The sequence below is a fragment of the Rhea pennata genome, chromosome 6 (assembly GCF_028389875.1).
Source record: "Rhea pennata isolate bPtePen1 chromosome 6, bPtePen1.pri, whole genome shotgun sequence".
NCBI lineage: Eukaryota > Metazoa > Chordata > Aves > Rheiformes > Rheidae > Rhea > Rhea pennata.
In genome coordinates, this window is record NC_084668.1 from 11587278 (window position 1) to 11603245 (window position 15968).

The window sequence follows — 15968 nt, forward strand, 5'->3', positions numbered from 1 at the left end:
GGCTGCAGCTGAGAAGCTACCCATGGGAAGCTGAGCACTACCGATTTACCTTGTTCTCATAATATAAAGAAAATCACCACAGGCCAGATTGCAAACCCCGCAGTATTACTAGGTGGCCCTGTTCCCTAGACAGTCCTGTTCTTAGCAGAAGAACTAATCTAAGTACCAAGTCCAAACATGAAACGAGTCCTTCTTGACTGTGCAATGCCATACAGGATGGCACACAGGCTGGTAGTGCCACTGCTGGGCCACAGACAAGGAGGGAAGGGTGTGCTCACCTGACACAAAGGCCACTTTCTCCTTTAGTATAGGAAGGACATCAGCAGCTTTTAAGCCATCATTTCGAAAAGAACCTGCAAAACAGAGGAAAAGAGGAAAGCCAAATTAGAAGAGAGTGTGTCCTACTTCCATATTTCTCAAAATCACACTATAGAAGGTTTAAAAGTTACATAAAAGCACCACAAGTGGGAATCTAATGGCTGATACACAAATAGCATTAGCATCGCTAGAGATGTGTTTGCAAAAAGAAGACACAGAGAATCAACTCATCCTACTTTATCTTTCAGAAATTCTTCAAGGTTAATAAATTTCCCACCAAGGAACCAGATTTAACTTCTCTGCTGTTTTATAGATCATATTGTTGGGCTTGCACAGGTTGCACAGAGTGGCAGGAGCCTTCTCCCTTCACCTTTTGAACACAGTCGAGGTAAAATTGCAGCAGGGGGTATTACTGCACACACACACACTCATTTAGTGTGGCCCCTTGAGACAGATTTGCACAGGGGCAGGTTAGAGAAGAGCTTTCCCCTCCTCCCCATGTCTGCTCCACGCAGCGCAGCTCAAGATGGACACATTCAAGGTGGGGAGCACACGCAAAGGAAACACACATTTCTTACGAGGCAGCCAAAGCTTCTCCCTGCATGAGGAGTGGTTTGAAGCCTCGATGCAGCCTCATGTAATTCATGCTGTTTGATTAAATGGTAGATAGACTTGGACAGGCCATTTGCCTTGCCCTGCAGTGCCAAATGATTTCATTCCTCCTGAAAGTTTACCAAAGAAATCCCTGATTTTTACTCTCTTGAAAGCCTAAGGAAAAGAACTGCCTACTGTTTAAGCCACTAAAAGCATCCCTCCCTTTTACAAAAGACCAAAAGTAATGGATCGCCAGACTACAGGCCAGTCCGCTATTCCATCAATGCTATTAAAAAACAAAAGGTGGGTTTGAAGGACATCTTTGCTGTTGCTCTGAAAAACAAAGCATCCTTCAGTGGGGAATGAACACCCACCACGACAAGATGGCTTCAATATGGCCTTACAGCTATCGCAGCGATAGGCTCATCAAAGATCACAGCACACTAGAAACCTAGCATTTTTACTTCTTGCCTTTCACAGGCAGGCAGCAATCAGCATTCATCTGAGACAGTACAAGGGCAAGAGAGTCCTCTCACTCAAGTAGTTTTCTCGACTGGCTAGAACTGAGGCATCATCACCGCAGCCATCATGCTTTCCTTGCTGAACACAGTAGATGAAGCCTCATTATCTGCAACTGAAAGTGGTAGTGGGAAAAAAAGTCCTGTTATATATTATCACGGATTTCTTGCATTGTGCAGCTTACAAAGCCGTAAGGTCTTGATCCATGTAGACATACAGAAACTGCCAGGATGGAGACTGCAACAGCAATTTCTACCAGCAGTTGAACTTGCATACTACAAGTACTATTATTATGGCTGAATTACTCTTGATAGTAACTGAGGTAGCATTCTAAATTCACAGTCAGCCTGTGCAATAAGACTATCCTGTATGTGCAAATATGTCCCCCCACTGGGGACAACAGCTGCACCTACAAAAGTCTGTCACGTTCCTGCCTTTGAAAAAGCCGCCATCGTATCAAGTGCTCAGCCCGAGCATCAGGTGCTCTTTGTTGGCTGTTTTTGTTAGCCAGAGACGGCGGCTTGGTCTGTCCTACCCTCATTCTCCAGTTAGACAGAGCTGCCCTTCAAGTCACACTCGGACCTTGGGGCCACCCTTTTGGAAACCCCTGTCTGTGCTCACATGCTCTCAGGTCTTCACCTCTGCAACGCGCAGCAGGACGAGAAAGGGTACCGGCTGAGCCTACGCTCCCGAAAAGCAGCACGCAGAGGAGCGAGCTAAGGTATCGCAAGGCTGTGTTATACATGCAAGGTTATACGTGGCGTTAGCCTTGCTGACACTGGTGGGGTTTATTTTTGGGAGGTGAGCATATGCTGCTTCCCAAAACAAAGCCAAACGGAAGGCGTTCGTGATCCCACACACTCTGGGCTTTGAGCTCAGTGGAAAGGGGGTTTCAGCAGAGATGGAGGGAGCCAGAGAGCAGAGAAGAAACCAGTAAAACTGCAATTTAAACAGGCATTGGAGCACGGTCCTGAGAGATCCCTAAAGAGTCCTTCTGTGTGGGAAAAGTGTTTTGGGACCAAGGAAACTAGTCCCGTTGCTGAATTTCTGGGTTCAAGTAAGCAGGACTTTGTGCACTCTGCATTAAAGATTTATGACTTTGCTATCAACCTATCCTTTTAACCAAAAAACCTCTCAGACACTAGAATTTGGCTAGCTCTCATGCAGAAGGCAAGAGCCGCTTAGTCACAGGCAACATTCTGAAATTTAAGCAGCTCTGTATATAACCATCTCATCCAACCATGAGGCAAATCAGAGCAACCAATGCACTAGACACATCATGATGGCTCCAAGACACTGAGAATACTGGGCCAAATTCCCCCAGCTGTGAGATCATCAGTGTCAATAAAAGTTGAGTTTTGGCCAAGGTTTGTTAAATCCTTCAGGGAAACAGCGAAGTCAATTCTCAGGCATTTAATTGTGCAGCAGGGATTACACCACTGAATTCTTTAATGAGATTTTTTACTAAAATCAGTGGGTGCAGTATTTGGCTATCACATACAACAGAGACTTCTTAGCAAAAGGCATTCGTAGCCCACTATACTGAGGTCTCGGGGCAACTTCGGACATTCTCCCACAAGGACTGCTTCTCATAGGCCCATGACGGAGCTATCCTCACTGTGCACAGGAGAAGCAAGGTTAGGCATAAATGGGGACTGTACTGCCAGCAGGTGTGTTTTCGCTTTTCTGACTATCCCTCAGAAAAGGTCAGCCGTGCACCAAAATAATGAAAGAAGTTGAAAACCATGAGCCAGTCCTCTCAAGAGCTACAAAACCTCCCTCCCTGCCTCTAGTGCAATTTAAATCACAAGATACGTTCCACCCTTTCCCTTGATCCAGCTCCTAGGAGTTGTCCTATCCTTCAAACTGACCTTCAGTGACAGAAAGGGATGAGGGAGAAAACTCCTAAAGGCAGCTAAGTGCCTAAAGGACTGCCCCCGGCTCTGGGTGACATATGTACTATTGCCACTCTCTGGCCTCAAGCCCATCATCTGGTATGCAGCTACTGGAGTTAAGCCCATCTGCCTCCAGGAGCCAAAATAAACCCTACCTCCACACTCCCAGGAGCTCTGTCAACAGCTGGGGAGATTCCAGGTGGTCCCTTGTGGGCACCTCTCATTTCTGAAATGCAACATCGTGATGCTTTGTGTGTTTACATTTGGCTCTACATTTTCTGTTATATTTGTGAATATTTGCCTAGGACTTTGCTATTGCTGTTTTGAGAGTGTTTCTTTTTGTTTTTTGTTTTTTTTTTTTTGTTGTTGTTGTTGTTGTTCTGTTGTGGGAATCTCTGCACTATGCCCATACCCTGTGCTGTAATGACTGGGCCAGTCCCAATGAAGAAATTAAATTGCTCACCTGAGAGGCAGGTGCCACTGACATGAGCTACCAACAAGGCCATGCCCACTCCCTTCGGAGGTCAGCCTAGCTTCTGATAAAACCCTTGTGTTAGCAGCTAGATTTCAGAGCATGTTGTCATGCCATCATGTTTTCCAGTAAGTGCTAGGCGAAAGGTTACACAGATATAAATAGGAAAAACAGTGACTATAAGAAGGGCTCCAAAAGTGACAGCAAACTAGTCTCCAGGAGTGCCCAGTGCAGCAATGATGCAGTCCTCAGTTCATAAGTTATTATAAACACATCCCTGACAATTCTGGTTTTCATCCTTACCCCCAGATGTTTCCAATACATTTGTTGTTTGCGTGTTGGATCAAAAGCCATGTCTGCAGAGCACCATCTAATTTTTGTTGCAGAGCACTGGGTGTACAACCATGCAACAAGTTCATTCTTACACACTTTGCATCTTGCCCCACAACTCTTTCTTATCCTTGTAAGGATGGAGCAGAGAAGGACGGACGGACAAGCGAAGGGCAGGCTGAACACCAGGCCATCCTGCACATTTTCTGTGGACTAGTTTGCTGGTTCACCGTAGTCATAAGCATGGGACTACACAACAGTACTTCTCTTGCTATTCTACCTGCTAGTCATGCGCTGCGAAGAAGCTTAAGCATTGTTATCCCCTCCATCAAACGAGAAAACAAGGGCCCAGATAACTAAGTCACCTCGCAACCCCTCACAGCTTTGCACTGTCCTAGGTTAGCGTGCTATCCACATAGCAGGGATGGTGTGGTTCTACAAAAAGCTATTACTCCCATGACACAAGAAGAAAACACACCATGCCTGCAGGAGTAGCTGACAGAAGAACGTATTCTTACAAACTTGGAAACACTGAAGAATTAAAAATGTGGATCCTCAGCATGGTCACTTTTCAGGGCACATGAGCATTGCAAAACACAGCCCTTCTCCCAGCAGAGATTCCTTGCATGGCACAACCAACTCACACGTTTAGATGAGGCACTCTACTGAGAAGCCAGCTAGGTGAGATGGGAAGCTTAAGGCATGTTTCCAAATAAAATGCAGCAAACTTGAAATTAATAAAAGAAAATCCTTTCTTCCACACAAATGCAACACACTGACCTCTCTGCTGCAGGATACGGCCACTAGCCACTCCCGTGGGTTCCAGGACAGGCTAGAGATTTATACAGACAATGCACATCTTCAGCGAACAGTAAAAATTAATAAAATAAACAAGAGTTTTGGAAAGAACATAAACCACAGGCTTTGGAGTGAAAGTTAAACTCTAACTGTTGGAGAAAAAAAATAAATTACCCCTGGAGACATCCCTGCAGGCTTTAGGACTCCTTTCTCTGAAGCAGAGGGCAATGGCCTCTGTTGGAGACACTGTTTTGGGCAAGACAGACCTGTGGTCTGATCCAGAGTGGCTGTTCCTAGAAATGCTTTAGCTCTGATCTGAACAATGCAGCATGCTCTTGGCTTCAAATAAAGATCAGCTGCTGAAAATATGGAAATGCTTTCTATACTGAGAAAAGTATGCGTAGGCAAGAAGAAGGCCTCCTGTCAAAGCGCTGCATGGGGCTTAATCACTTGGCTCCCTATGTCCTTAGCAAGAGTTGTTCATCTGAAGTCCTGTGCAATGTTTCAGGAAAGTGAGCCCACATTCTAATAGTTCTCGAAACAGATTTAACTATTTAAAATCTTTGGCATGAAGTTTCTTTAACCAAGTACAATTGAACTGCTGGGCTAAACCCACCCCTGGAGTCGAGGAGGCAATCCGGTCCATATTATTTCTCTTTTTTTTTTTTTTTTTCCTATAGTACTGGCCTTATCCTTCCCCCTGTCCCTCCCAGCCCCTGCCAGATTTTCAGAGTGGTTTTCTACCGCGTTCATCATAACCTATTTGCCTTCCTACCCTTTTGTTCATCCAAGCCTTAGTTGGGGGCTTGGGGGGGGGGGCTGTGTTATGGTAGCATTTTGGCTTTCTACAATGCACAAGCAGAACAGAAGGGACATCCGACATGAGCAGACAAAGGCAGAACAAAAGATACCCTATTATTTCCATTCCACCCTTTGCAAACTGGGACATACAGAGATTGACTTGTCCAGGGTCAGAGAGAAAGTTTGTGCAGAACTAAAAAAGGGGCCCTCATTCTCTGAATGCTTCACCAACGCATTTCGCACGCACCCATCCCTTTGTTTGCTGAGAGAGTATCACCCTCTCATTTTTTCTCCTGATTCTTTTGGCTTCCCCTTATCCTTCTCTCTCCATTATTCTTTCTTTCTGCATTTTTGTCTCAAATATTTACTTGCCGTGGGTTTTAAATCCCTTTTAACTCCTTCCTTTCTTTCTCGTCCTCTATTGTCTGTCCCTGCAGAGCGGTGAGCTCAGCGCGCTGCGTTCGATTGCTCCAAGCTCTACGGGCCGCGAAGGGGGGCTCAGACGAGGCCTTTGCCGCTGGGATTTGCCTGGCTAAGGCTCATTGGTGCAGAGGTAGAGAGGCCATGGTATGGCACAAACATTTCGCTGAATAGAAGCAACATGTGCTGAGGACTAGTACTTTAGCACCATCTGGCAGAGCTAAACGGGCCGGGCCCCCCCCGACCCCGCACCTGCTGAGCGCTCCTCTGCAGACGACAGGCTGGTCCCCGATGCAAAGGGCGAGCTCAGTGGTGCCCCGCGAGCCTCCCCCGCCTGCCTTCGCCACCGCCGGGGGCGGAAGAGAAGGGACTGACCTAGCGCGGGAAGGAAGAGGCAGACAACTCAACTGAGCTGGCTCTAAAGGCAGCACCAGCTAGCAAGAACACCAGATTAATCTGTAAAAATCATTAGCAAATATTATTGAAGAATCACTCAGAGCTAAAGCTAATCCCTGGGACCGCAGTAGTGGTGGCTTTCCTGCTATATAACTGAAGACCCACACTGCCTTTAAGCTTGTGGTTAAACTCTACCTATTTCAGCATGTGCTACCAGGTATCTGATGGAGGATCCAACTCCAGATCTGCTATGAATCTGATCTCTAGTACCTCCGCTAGTCTTGTACAGAGTAAATGTTTTTATGCCACCAAATCTAGTGTATGGACTGACACACAGACCCATGCTTCAGCCTCACTTTCCAGGTGACCTCTTTAAAAGTCACAAGAACCATGGAAACCAAATGGATGGTCTGCACAGAAGACAAATACCTCTGGACAACATGTCAAACACTTTACCCCAGCTGAGACAAAGGTTATATTCATTACATAGTTGCATTTATTCTAAAATAAAAGGATAAATGTCATTTTTTCTGTAATACTTAGACTCAGTCCAAGAATAATATTATTTTCTCTATTTTTCCTCATTCCATCCTTCCTTCTATTATTTACATCCCACTAGTGCTTGCTGGAACATCCTTCTGGTCACAGCTTTTAGGTAACAATACTACCAGCTTCATCAGCCTCAAAGTTTAGCAAGCGCTTGTCTGAGATCCAGCAGCTCTTTCAGCCCTTCCGTACCGGAAAGTCGGCCTCTCCGATTGCCCGCTGCCGGACTCCTTGCAGAGGGCCAGCCGCGGTGAACGCAGCCCCGTCCCCGCGCTGCGCTCCCTGGTCCGTGATGCCGGGATCTGGCGGCGTCAGGGTTTGGGGAACCTGCTAATTGCTGCGATTGTTATTCCTTCCACGAGGCGCTCGGCAGCCCGGAGCCTCACGGCGCAGCCTTTGAACGTCCGCACATCTGAACGGCAGCCTCAGCTTGAAAGCGAGCCAAAGCGCAGCACGGCTTCACTAGAGATACAGCCGCCTGCATCGAGCCGGCAGCTTCGTTAGCCTCGGCGCGCACGTGGCCTCTAACAGGCTACGCTCAGCATCTGAGGTGGGAAACGTCGCACCCCGTGCGCCCCGCCGTGGGCAGCAGCCAGGCGTCGTCTCTTCGTACGCGGTACGACAGGACGCCAGGCGTGAGAAGGACGCCGAATCAACGCGCGGTCTGTGCCGAGGGCTCTGCTTCATCTCCATCCGTGGGGGACTTTATTCCTTTCATTCAAACAAACGCTAACGGAGATGCTAAGAGAACGCGGTGACTGTGAGTCATTTTTTTCTGAATTTCCTTTCTATTTTCATCAGGACTTTAGAATCCGGCTGAGATCTTTCAGTTCCTCTGCTTAGAGAAATAATTAGACATTATAGGTAGCCCCGTGGATAGCACATCTGACTGTTAGTCAAAAGACTTGGCTCCACTTGTGCTTCTGCATCTAAATTGCTGCGTGATCCTGAACAAGCTGTTTTAACTGCTCCAGATCTTGGTTTTCCTCTCTATAGAATGGGAATAATGACTGCCCACATTACTAAAGCACATTCAGATCCACAGACCTCAAAAGCACCTTACAAACATGAATTAATTTTGCCTCATAAAAACCCTTCTGAGGCAGGGTGCTGCTGCAGTCAGCTTTTACAGACAGGCAAAGCAAGGCACTGACAGTGGAAAAGATTCGCTTCAGTGAAGGCAGAAAGGACTTTTCGAGGAGGAAGGGGCAACGTTAAGATATTTGGAAAAATACAAATCGTTGACACAAAACCTTGTGTTTTATTTTTCAGGTCTGCAGGGGATGGGACGGACCTGCTGCCCCAGAGAGAAATGAGCATATTCAGCACTTTGAGCTTTCAGTCGTGAAGCACCTTCCTCCGGCAGCTTGTGCTGCACTTCAGTAACTGCCCAGATGCAACAGTCTTCTACAGCATTAATAAAGAGCTACAAGCCACTTGCAACCCAAAGTAGTATTTTAAGGATGGCCACGGTTTCCAGCAAGCATGAATATTTTCTTTTCATTTCACTCCCCGCTCAATTACATTTGGATTCCTTAGGGAAACAGTCCTTAGAACTTTATAAACCCATAAGAAGTTTCAGCCTGCTCATAGATTTCTGTAGGAAGGATGCAAGTCCGCTATGAAATCCTATAGGCTTGGCACACAGGAGCTCATCTTCTATTAAATTCTGTAGGTTAGAATAATTTCCTTAAAGTGGCATCAGTTTGATCGATGGGCTTTTTCCAAAAACTGCAGCAGGGCATCAGGCAGCCCCATAACTTATCAGGTAGTGAGACTAGGGCACCCACCAGTCTCAGGTCCTAGAGGTCCCCAGCCACCAGCAACTTCTCTGGGACAATAAAATAAAATAAAATAAAATAAAATAAAATAAAATAAAATCATCTAATTATGTACAACATTCAGGATGCACTTTGTTGAAACATCAGCCTTACAAAAGAACCATATGCCGGCGCCTCAAGTGTGCTTTGCAAACATCTGCCTCTCGGGGGGATTTCACGCCAGACAGTAAGAAAGCAACTTTAATTAGAGGCCAATTGAGATCCTTGTCTCAAGGCCTGTGCCTTCCCTAAAAAGCAAAAAATCCCCCACAAACAAAGCAACTGTATTTGCCCCCACATTTAAAAACAATCTGTACCTTTTCTCTTGCACTGCAGAATACTCTTTCATTTCTCTGACAAGCTTTAACGCGCCCTGTCCTAACGCATGGGTGTGCGGACAAAGCTCCCCTTGCCTCAAAGAGGATCACTGCCAGGGAGGCAAGGTTGAGCCTAGGGGGGCAAGGTGGATTTTAAGCTAATCATCCTTGATTTTGGTTCACATAACAGTCACAAACTAACGTCTCACTATTAATTAGGTTTACTTTTCCCTCCGTCCCATCTCACCTCATTTCAAATCCCATCTGATCAGATACATCTCATCCCCTTTGGTCCCTCTTTTCTTTCCGCTTGGGCTTATGCTTGCATTTCATGGGCCGACACTTCCCCCTGTGGTGTCATTCTGTGGAGCTGATTTAATTTAAAAAACAAAAAAATAAAACTAAACGTAAAGAAAGCCCAAATCTGCAACTCAAAGGGGAAGAAGTCCTGGCTGAGAAGCCCAACTCCCAGCCTCGTGAGGAGTCTTCCCCTCCCGGGCAACTGCTTGCATGAATTCCCCAGGTAAGGACAAATGAAGATCCACATCCTGAGCCCTTGAAATTGTGCAGGCAAGGAGAAACCCTCCCCGAAGGGTGCATGGATGAGCAGCGGGGGGTGGCGGGGATTGCAGGCGCCGTCCCACCCAGCAAGGAGCTCGCAGCTCTCGGGGCCCCGCTAAACGCCAAACTACAAAGCAGCAGCGGCTCCTCCAAGAGACAGCAAGGAAACCCCTATCAGCGATCAGCTCACCGTCCCGGGCCGCGTCCTAAATCTGCCCCAAACCAGGGCAAACGTTTTACGTACATCAGCAGCAAGGGGAGGACAAGACACTCCCAAGACTAAATAATTTATCTGCCTCTTTCACGTATTCTGACATTTTTGACACACATTAAACTTTAACGCAAATCATTTTACGGATGGCTGGGCCACGCCAGCCAAGGCATAATCTTGTGCCTCCCCAGCTGCCCCTCGCGCCCGCATCTGGCCCCCGTCGCGGAGCGCGGCCGAAGCACCGAGGGGGCCGCGGCGAGCTCCGTGCACAAATCCCAGCGAGGCCTCACCCCGCTGCTGTCAAATTCGCAGACCCGCTGTTTTGTTAATTAGCCGACACGAGATGCTGTGAATCATTTTTGGAAAGCAAATTACCCTCCTGGTTTCTAAAAGCAGCCTAGCCCTGGCTTCTTTTTTTAAAAAAAATTTATTAATTTTCTTTCTCCCAATATATAAATGCCAATTAAATTACTGCCTGCCTCTGATGTTAGCCTACTCCTTTTTTTCAGACGCTTGCTAACATCAGTACAGCCCCCTCATACCCAAATCTCTTTAGCACGTGAGTATAAATGTTTATAGCCCTCAGACTTACTGCTGTAGGAAGCCTGACATTTTTGTGGTAACAACCTGCAATGTTATTGTCAAGTTGAATAGAAAAGGATCACCAGTGCGCTGAAAATGCAGCTTTCCTTCAGTTTGCTTCAATAAAGGACACATATAAAGAGATGACCAGGATTAAAACTAACCTCGCTAACTGTCTGGATCTCCTCCTGGACAAGCAGCCCTTAAATTTACTGAAATTATTCTCAGCAGAAGGCAGAGTTGCACAAAGCCACCAGGCAGCCTTCAGAGACAGGGGATACGCGTTTAACCTCGTCTCACGTAGCCTATTAGGCTGCGAGACTGGGTGCCAGTTTCCAGAAACACGTTCTTCATCCCAAACACGCTTTTTGTTAGGGAAGGGGCTAAAATATATCTAACCAGATTATTGCCTAAACTCAGTAAATTGGCTTCGCTTCACTAAGGGGGAGCTCAGGGCTGCACAAATAACTGGCTACAGGTTAATGAAATCTGACTGCTCTCCAGAGGGTGCAAGCTGTTGCTGCGCAGATCCTTGACAGCTGGACTCAAATGACCATCTAACTCATCTCTAAAACACAGCAAAATAATTTGGGGCCCTTCTTTCTAACCCACTACTCCAACCAGCACTGCCAGGCTGCAAACGAAGAAGCCACAGACCTGATATTGTCTCCTCATTTTTGCAACAGAGCTGATAGAAATGCTATATACTGGAAATGATTTTTTTAACTTCTCCTCAGATTGCTTTATCAAATCCTCCTCCCACACACATCTTCCCTTCTTATAAAGGGATTTTACTGGTTGGTGTTTCCCTTGATTTCAGTTTCATAAGGCAGCATGCGCTGCAAAAGCTGGCAATTCTGTGAGGAGGAAACTGTCACACACAAAGGGTTGATACTAGTCCACAAAGTTCATTAGAAAGGTCTCCTAAAGAAAGCGAAGTGTGATACTTTGATCGTAGCTCTGACTTATTGCATCCTGTGATTTTTTACACAGTATCTTGCTAGAGGCAGCCGCTGAGCCTTGTCTGAATACAATGTAGAGCAGCAGGCCCTAGTCTAAGTGCAGCTAAGTCAACCAAAATACCCTTATTACCTTCAGTAAGTTAGAGACGAGGGGAAAAGGCAACTCCTCCTTTCCTCCCCCTCTCCTACTGCAGGTGAAATTTCGCTCCTCCAGCTGCACCAGTTTTAATAACCAATTTTTGCCCAGCTAGGAATCCATCTTCTATTCAGATTATATGCTAAGGGTCCCTGCCCTCCAACACAAGCATGCACCCACAGGCGCCTTTTCATATTTCAATTCTAACCTTGCTGATGAAAGGACAGACCTTGTCAATGTTTCTGGCCTACAACTCAGCCCCGGGTTTTCATGACCTTTTCCTGCAAATTCCACCTCGACTGCCAAAATGACTTGTCCATTATGTAAGTCATTCAATAACTCTTAGGCACTACCATGCTAATACCCCTTTGAATTAGCGACAATTCACAGGCAGAAGTCAATAAAACGTTAGGAACAATTGAAAAACAAAAGTGGCAAATTAACCGCACAAAGGAAAAGAAAGAAAAGCACTGATATTTTTCTGCCTGCTTCCAAAGCAAAGGCAGAATGAAAGACGAGCTCGAGAGAACAGATTCATCATGCTTTGGCTTCATTATTATAATAATTAATTTATATTAGCAGGTGCACATTAACAAGACATGTTTCCACCCCTCTGCCACCACCAGCTGGTGCAACATGCACACGTCAGTCACAGGAAATCGAAGCTGTGCTGATGCCCTCTCCATCCAAATTGCATCTGCGTCCTGCCCTGATGGAGCTTTGTCTGGAGGGTTCAGCCAATATTGCTGGCACTAGCACTGTGCAAGCATGTTGCCTCCTGGCCAGAAGTTCTCAAAATGGCCAGAGCCAACTGTGGTTGGAGAGTGCCAAACCGGCCACAGCATGTCTCCTGTTTGCTGGCAACTGCATGACAGCAGAGTACAGATCTCATGGACTGTCCTGCCACTGACTGGACCACCTTTGGCCAGGGCTTGTACTGGCTGCACAAGAGCGATGCAGTTGAGGAAGAAGGGCTGATGGTGGGGGGAGAGGTTGTCTTCATCTCCTGGCCCACCTTAGCCTGCAGGAAGGCCAGTCCCAGCCCCAGTCCTTGCTGGCCCAGGGGTGGACAACTACCATCTCCACAGCCACTGAAGGTTCACAAAAGCCAGAAGAGACAAGAGAAGGGCAAAGAAAGAGCCCTGCTCCTTCAGGACAGCAAAAGGAGGACCTGACCCATCTCCCAAAAGGGCTGCAATGCCGGTTTCAGCTGCAGTCAGCACTTGGGATATGATAATACTTGGTTCACCACGCTCCACTCCATCCTCCTTTGGTGCCAATACCTAGAGATTTACTACAGAGCCTGTGTGCTCTCTCATCCCCTCCACTCCACTCCCCTTCTCATTCTGGTCTGGGGACACATATGCTGGATTTACCACATCTCAGTCCCGCAGTATGAGAAGCAGCAAGAATATAGGGTCAGAGAGAAGCACCCATTCAAACACTGACTGAAGCTATTTATACAGCACTCCACGGCCAAGGATCCTCACATACGCAGACAGAAAGCAGACCCTACTTAACCACACGGGGAAGCAACATGCCAGAAGTTGTTATTGCGGAAGAGACTTAAGTTAAGAAGGTAAGATAGCTACCTTAGCTGATGTAGCAAAGGGGGATTTCAGGCAGGACCCACATGTGCTGGAAAGCTGGCTAGAACTTTCCAACCAGAACTCCTGTTCCTAAGGAAAGTGCCCTGGGATCATTCATGAACCCACCTACCTGTGTTTTACATCTCATCCAGTGGGTCCCAACATAGAAACTGGCCCAGGGCCCACTAGCAGAGTTCAGGGATATTACCTGAAACTGAGTGAGCCAGAAGGAAGCACATTTGCAAGTCACGGGTGATGCCTCCTAAACCAACCAGATTTTTCTTGATCCTCTTGGCAATGCCTGCTTAAAATTTGTGATCTGATGAAAATGCAGCCCATGAAAATACGTCTACCATCTCTACCAGTTTCTGGCAAGCATATTAAATGTCACAATATCCATTTATAGCAAGGCAATATATTAACTCCAGAAAGTTGAGATACATGAGACTGACTATTCATGACAGCTACAGGATAAAGCAATTATGATGTGCATGTGAACAAATAATGCCTATTGAAATATTCCGGACGGAAATTCACTATGCTGGAGAAAGGACAAAATTCAGTTTTCCAAGTGATATATTTATGGGCTTTAATGATATAGACAAACAATCCTCTCATGGCCATGAAATGTTTCTTTGGAAATGTTTTGTGAACTCACACACAAAGAGGGGAGAAAAGGAGATAATAATCTCTTCTTCTCCTGTACTAAAGAGCTACAGTACTAAGCATACTGCCTGCTATAAGACTACTGACAATTAAGAATGTGTCACTCTGAACAGTATCACTGTTTGCACATATCTAATCCATCCACTACCATCATTTTCAGCCTGCACAACACAGCCATGCACAAAAAACCTACATTATGGGAATAAATATCCATTGAAGCCAAAGTGACAAGTCAGCTGAGCACATAAATTGCTCAGATTCTACCCTAGGACAAGAATAATTATCTTTCCAAATCCACTTTAAACCCCTCAGTAAAGAATACTTTCCTAAGAGGTCAAGCCTTGATGATAGCTAATACTTTTAAATGAACCTTTATTATTGCCTGAACACAAAGAGCTATTTTAATGCATCACATTAGAAGAATGCATTCTCCAGAACTGAGTCTGCCTACATTTGTACAGATCATCTCATAAGTGTTCTGTAAGTCATATGACTTTGTGGCTTTGAAAGATTACACTTTGATGTTCAATGGACAGATGTCCACATAAAAAAAAAAAGAAAGAAAAGAAAAAGAAAAAAAGAAAAGGGGGGGGGAGAGTCCAAGCTCTGCTCCGCTAGAATTAACTGACAAAACAGCAGTGAGCAAAACAGCAGTGAGCATGTGGGTGACTAAATAAACAATAGCAACTGAGCTACCTTCTCGCTCCTACACTTTGAAACAGTTTTTATCAATAGTAGAGCTACAAAAAGGCTGGTAAGGTGAGGAGCCCTAACTCGCAGGGGAGTTCAGAAACATGGCTCTGCAACCACTTCCACTACTGCTGGCTCAGGAGCATTTGCCACAGCTAGAGAAGAGGTACCTGGCAGAACAGCGTTATGGGAGGCTGTAACGCCAGTGAGTTCCTTCGGTGTCGACTGTTTGAGGGATGGTGTGTTGTAAGCTTACACTACCACTGTCACTGCTGTTCCAGGGATAAACAGAAGGCTTCTGTCATCAGTGTTTTCAATCCAGCACTTTTCGCAAGCGCTGCTATTCAATCGTAATGATTGTTTTGTTCAGTGTGGTTCTACTCTGAAAACTGACTCCATAAAAATAGGATCATGGAGTTCATGTTTATTGCAGCTCAATGATTTCCAGATCAAATGCACTCAGTTTACAAGTAAAAAGATGTTTGGTTTGTTTTTCTAAATATCAGGTCTAAAAACCCATGCTGAGATCTTAAAGTTGAGTTGTCATCTTTCCGGCTTGTACAATTGCAAGAGGAACCAAAAAGAATACAGCTCGCCCACTCCCAGAGCTACAAAAGATTTCCAGCTTCAACAGACAAAAATGTAGACAATATTTTCAAACCCACTTATCTAATTCTATGCTTCAGGGTTCCAGAAAGCTAATATGATTTTTAAAAGCTGCTCCAAGGGTAAGTTGAAGTGACAAGACTTAAGTACCACTTAAAATTTTACTGCATATTTAGGTTTCTAAATAGCAAGTGCCTAACTTTAGGCATCCATTTTTCAAAACTGTTCTCCTTAATTTAGTCAGCAAATTAATCAGATTTGCATATGATTACACATAGATAGCTGATCATTCCAGTAGGAAGGTGCTATTTTTATATAGACGCTTCTCGGAGCTGAATTGCATGTTAAACTATAATTTATGAGTCCGCAAGCTGACTCATATATTCATATATTTCAAATATTAACTATTTAAAAGTTACTGCATTAGAGACATAGCCAACTTGCTGTACACAGACACATGCGAATATACATAACTTAAGCATTCATCTAGATGTTGCAGGCCACATCAGCTAATACGAGACAGAGAGAGGGAGCCCCACTGATGGTTTTTTGTAGCATTTGAAAGTTTAGCTCCAGAGTGAAGAACAAAATGCAGTAAGTACAAGAGAAAGCTTGCACTAAGGAGAAAGAAAGGCAGTATCATCAATACCTTATTGGATCCCAGGTTCTGGTTACCACTGGTCAAGTGTACGCTCTACCCAGGTGCTGCTTCACAGACCTCAGGATTATGGCTGCCTTG

General features: G+C 45.6%; 1 protein-coding gene across 6 annotated transcripts in view; it reads right to left on the reverse strand.

Annotated features, from left to right (window-relative positions):
• KALRN (kalirin RhoGEF kinase) overlaps positions 1-15968 on the reverse strand; it is a 515818-nt gene that overhangs the window by 352286 nt on the left and 147564 nt on the right. For all 6 annotated transcript variants that reach the window (XM_062579292.1, XM_062579294.1, XM_062579296.1 and 3 more), the window contains exon 2: positions 279-353. In XM_062579292.1, the coding sequence (XP_062435276.1) occupies positions 279-353 (75 nt within the window). The remainder of the gene's footprint in view (positions 1-278; positions 354-15968) is intronic.